This window comes from Macaca nemestrina, chromosome 20 (assembly GCF_043159975.1).
Source record: "Macaca nemestrina isolate mMacNem1 chromosome 20, mMacNem.hap1, whole genome shotgun sequence".
In the NCBI taxonomy this organism is placed as follows: Eukaryota; Metazoa; Chordata; class Mammalia; order Primates; family Cercopithecidae; genus Macaca; species Macaca nemestrina.
Genome location: NC_092144.1, coordinates 8,890,126 through 8,895,475, shown reverse-complemented (window position 1 = coordinate 8,895,475; position 5,350 = coordinate 8,890,126). Strand labels below are relative to the sequence as shown.

General features: G+C 42.7%; 1 protein-coding gene across 2 annotated transcripts; it reads right to left on the bottom strand.

The window, feature by feature from the left end:
- Positions 1-3,369: 3,369 nt before the first annotated feature.
- LOC105480067 (uncharacterized) lies at positions 3,370-5,345 on the bottom strand. 2 transcript variants are annotated; one of them, XM_071087620.1, is made up of 2 exons: positions 4,807-5,345; positions 3,370-4,360 (listed from the first exon to the last, which is right to left on the bottom strand). In XM_071087620.1, the coding sequence occupies exons 1-2, from the start codon at positions 5,308-5,310 to the stop codon at positions 4,355-4,357; spliced, it is 510 nt and encodes a 169-aa protein (XP_070943721.1). In that variant the 5' UTR covers positions 5,311-5,345; the 3' UTR covers positions 3,370-4,354. The 2 variants fall into 2 exon arrangements, with proteins under 2 accessions (XP_070943721.1, XP_011736839.2); XM_011738537.3 differs by having other exon boundaries at positions 3,370-4,217.
- Positions 5,346-5,350: the final 5 nt, after the last annotated feature.

Sequence of the window (5,350 nt, the reverse complement as noted above, 5' to 3'; positions counted from 1 at the left end):
GTCTGTGTTATTTTGTACAGCAACCCTAGGAAACTAATACTGTGAGGAACTTGGGAAAAGCTTTAGATCAAGCTTGTCCAACCCGCAGGCCAGGATGGCTCTGAATGTGGAAAAACACAACTTTTTAAGCTTTCTTCAAACATAATGAAATTTTGTTGTGATTTTTTTTTTTCATTCATTAGCTATCATTAGTGTTAGTGCAAACACAAAAGCAATCACAGGAGAGACGTTCTATGAACGTAGGACATGTGAAGTCTGTAAGTGCTCATCAGATCTTAATACTTCCAACTCTTGTGGTGATAGGCCCTGTGAAAATCAAGGACTATCAAGAAAAGAAAGTTTCTTTTACTATGAAAGTCATAACTGTGACCTCACCCAACACTTAGTGACTTAAGAGTGGACTGAGGCTCTATTAGGAATGTGGAGAGATTTCATTAAATGTTTATACCTTATATAAGGAATAAAAATTCACAGTGTAGAGAAGACTTCACTTTGAGGCATGTGGGAAAGCGTTTACTAATTCCATGAGGCTTATTTTACGCATCTAAAATTAGACTGCAAGTGAGCAAAGACCACTGCACTCCAGCCTGGGTAACAAAGCAAGACTCTGTCTCAAAAAAATAAATAAAAATAAAGTTAGACTACAAATGTCCTGGGAATGTAGGGGAATGTATGACAACTTTTAAATATCTCACAAAGCCATAATATTAACATGAAATCTCACATTGGAGGAAGAACCTATATATCCCAGGGATATGGTGTCACTTTATTTCATTGCTCAAGCCTTAATATCTTTGTGAGAATTCATACTGGGGTAAAACCCTGTGATCATAAAAAGGATGCAGGAAGTACTTCATTTGCTTCTCATATCTTACTATATCACAGTTCATAGCCATATGAATGTAAGGAATATGGGAAAACTGTCAGAATCTCTTCACAACCCAGAATGAAATAACTTGCAATGAGACTGCACAGTCTATGAAACATGGAAAGCCCTTTGCTGTTATCTCAGGGATTGCTTAAGTAAGGTTTTGCAGTAGAGAGAAATCCTATTAGCTTAAGAGTATTGGAGAGTGGTAGTTCAGCTAAATAATGTTCACTTCTCAGATTGGAAAACTCTGACCAATTGAAAATGTTTTATTAACTCAAAAAATCCATGTTCACCTGCTGTGGTGGGTCATGGCTGTAATCTCGGCACTTCGAGAGGCTGAGGTGAGTGGATCACTTGAGCTCAGGAGTTCAAGACCAGCCTGGGTAACATGGTGAAACCCCGCCTCTACAAAAAAGACAAAACTTAGCTGGGCATAGTGGCTCATGCCTGTAGTCCCAGCTACCCAGGAGGCTGAGGCAGGAGAATCATTTTAGTCCAGGAGATGGTGGTTGCAGTGAGCTGAGATTATGCCACTGCACTCTAGCCTGGGTGACAGAGTCAGACCCTGTCTCAAAAAATCCACGTTCCAGAGCAGTTTTAGGTTCACAGGAAAATAATGTGGAAGGTTCAAAGATATCCTATATTACTCCTGCCCCTACACATGCATAGCTTCCACCGTCAACGTACTCCACCAGAGTAATACATTTGTTAGAACTCATGAACCTATATGGCCACTTCATTATCACCCAAAGTCCACAGATTGTCTGTCCTCCCACTATTCTTCCTTCCCACTCCTCAGCCCCTGACAACCACTCATCTTTTTACTGTCTCCATAGTTTTGCCTTTTCCAGAATGTCACAGAGTTGGTAATCGTGCAGTATGTAACTTTTCAGATTGGCCCAAAGTGAGAACTTTACATCTTCCTTTTCTGGTTCGAATGTTGCTTTTTTCAAAACAACTCATGGCCTGCCCCACCCCCATCCTGTGCCCATATAAACCGCAGGCTCCACTTTCACCAGTGTTGAGCTGTGTTCACCCCATGGTGACCTTTGGGGCAGTGGATTGCAGGGTGGGTCTGGAGTGCCATGTGACTGCTCTGCAGCACTTGGAAACATTGGTGAAAATTCTGCACAGGTGGCTCTTGGAACTCCTGGCCAAGGCACACCTTTCCTCAACAGCCATTGGTGCACAATGAGTTATGTCTACAGGTCTCTCTGGCCTACCCACTAGTGTCTACCTAGTAACTGGCCATTTTGGTTTCTTATTGGCTGTGGCAGCTGATGCTTTGAGTGCAATGGCTCCTTGGTGCTTGGAATCTGTGGAGTGACAGGATGAGGACATTTAAAAATGCTGTTTAGTGTTAGGTTTTTAAGTCATTGTTTAATTCTCTGAAACAGCTTTTTTTTTTTTTTTTTTTCCTGAGATGGAGTTTTGCTCTTGAGCTTTTTTTTTTTTTTTTTTTTTTTTTTTTTCCTGAGATGGAGTTTTGCTCTTGTTGTCCAGGCTGGAGTGCAGTGGAGAGATCTCGGCTCACTGCAACCTGTGCCTCCTGGGTTCAAGCAATTCTCCTGCGTAGCTGGGATTACAGGCACATGCCACCACGCCTGGCTAATTTTTGTATTTTTAGTAGAGATGGGGTTTTGCCATGTTGGCCAGACTGGTCTTGAGCTCCTGACCTCAGGTGATCTGCCTCCCCTTGGCCTCCCAAAGTGCTGGGATTATAGGCATGAGCCACCGCACCTGGCACTGAGCAATTTTTTAAACCAATATATTCCTTGGTGCTGCATCTAATTTAATACTTATTTTAAAATCTAATCCTTTAAAAATTTTTTGTCAGTTGATTGAGAATGTCTGTTTTAAACACACATTTGTAATGTATAAATCTAATGTTAGCAATAAAATTCCAGACACTTATCAGTGGGTATTTTATTTAGCAAGGGCTGTATAAAATGCACTGTTAGCCAAACTGGTTTTGAATTCCTTTTGCCCCAGATCTCTGGTTTTTGGAGGATTCATTAAATAAAACTAATAATCCTCTATTCACTTTTTAAAAATTGTGGTAAAGTATATTACATAAAGTTTACATTTTAACCATGTTAAGTGTCCACTTTGCTGGCATTAAGTATACGCACATTGGGAAGGAGTTTTTAATCTAACGCAGTTCCTGTTTCTGTGTCCTTCCCCGATTGGCTGGGGTTGGACTGCACAATCTAAGCTAATCCCAATTGGCTAAGACTTAAACTTTTCCAAATAGGGTAAATGCGCGGTTTGTGTAAACAGAACAGAAGGTGGGTAGGATTGATGTACAACTTTTACAACTTATGACCAGAAAGTTGAGTCTTTGAAGAGGAACTTAGTTGTTCCAACATGTGTCTGTGTTAATCCCACTACTGTAGTTACCTCATAAAAGTGAAGTCACAGTATTTGACCTTTTGTGACTAGTTTATTTCATTTAGCATAACATGTTCAAGGTTCATATTATAGCACATCTCAGAATTTCAGTTTTTAAGGATGGATAATATTCTATTGTATGGCTAGACCACGTTTTGATTTGCTTTCACCTTTTCGATATTGTGAATAAAGCTGCCATGAACATGGGTGTACAAATATCTCTTCCAATACCTGCTTTCAACTTTTTGATTAATACACCCAGAAGTGGAACTGCCGGATCATGTGTTGGTGTCATTTTTTAGTACTAATGTTTATTTTCCAATTTAGTCTTGAGGTTTCTCTCTTGAGAAAGGCCAAAAGCCAATATAGCCACACTTTTTAAATTTATTTTTATTAAGACAGAGTCTCACTCTGTCATCCAGGCTGGAGTGCAGTGGCACTATCTCAGCTCACTGCAACATCTGCCTCCTGGGTTCACGTGATTCTCGTGCCTCAGCCTCCTGAGCAGCTGGGATTACAGGTATGTCCCCCCATGCCCAGCTAATCTTTATATTTTTTGTAGAGACGGGGTTTCACCATGCTGGCCACTCCTGACCTCAGGTCATCTGCTCACCTCGGCCTCCCAAAGTGCTGGGATTACAGGCATGAGCCAACATGTCCGGCCCAAGATAGCCACTCTCTAGGAGAGCTGGTGGAGGATGTTAAGTTCAGGTGTGTCAAGTGAGACACAATGAGAAAGTGAAATCAAAAGGAAAGAAAAAAGTTTATTCTAGATTCCAGAGAAGTTAGGGGTGCTGAATAATGACCCACAGAAAGTCCAGAGACGGTATGGTGCTCAAACTGTGGGTAGGTTACTGGAGAGAGGAAGAGAGAGATAGAGAGGGCCTCTGGGACTGTGCCTTTTTTTAAGGACCATGGGTTTATTCCTGTCTTTCTTCACGTGATTGTCGATTGGCTAGGGAAAAAAATGAAGGGGGGAATTTATTTACATGACTGTGGTGTTGGTCATTAGGTTTTATAGGGGTCAGCAGCTGCGAGATGAGGAACACGTGGGTTATATCAGGAAACAACCACACAGGGAGAGGAAGTTTGTCAGACCTAAAAACGACACCAACGTAGCAGCTTTTATTAAACAAATTATGACCTATGGCAATTCTACGTTTATCCCCTATCACTTTTTTTTTATTTTTTAAGAGATAGGGGTTTGCCCAGGCTGGTCTCTTAACTCCTGGGCTCAAACAATCCTCCAACCTGGGTCTCCCAAAGTGCTGAGATTGCAGACGTGAATAAAACACCTGTCCCAAATCACTTAAATCCTACCACGTCTTGGCAGGTGTTTTATTTACAGGGATATTTAGAAAATGCCATAGAGCGTTTGTGTGTGTGTGTGTCCAAAGTTTCTTGTTTGGTTGTCAAAAATATAGGAAAAGCGAGGCTCCTTCTCAAAAAAACCCAAAACTATATATATATATATATATATGAGAACTACAGTACACAAGGCTTTAAATTCCAAAGATTTTCTTTGCTTGTAGATTGATATTTACCATAGTCCCTGTGGGAGGGTGTAAAGCCTCCAGCGACCCAGGATCCAGTTTCAGAGACTTCTTAATTAGGTCAGTGAATGTGGCCAAGTTACACGGCCCGTCCATGCTTTGTTTTCCATCCATAAAGCGGGCAATATAAAAACTCTCTTGAGCAAGAAGAGGAACCCCTCCCACAGCTCCAGGAGACCCCTGTGCAGATTTCACCTGGGGTCTGCAGGGCCTGAAGGGTGGCTCTCCCACTGGCAACCCTGCCCCCAGAGCATCGCCCCACCCCATTGTCTCCGCCTTTCCCGGCGGACGCTGGGATCTCTCTACTAGCTTTCGAAGGTCGCGGCTGTAGCGTCCTCCTGACGTCACCACGTGGATCTCCTTGCTCCTGTTTCTCAACCCATTCCGCGGCCCGCCGGTTGCCCTCCTGCCTGGAAACGGTAGTGCGCTCCCGGAAACGGAAGTGAACGCAGCACTCCGCTGTGCGTCCGCGTGCAGGCCCGCCTCCTTCCACATCAACCAGCCTAAGGTTGCTCCCACCAGACTAGGAGAAACG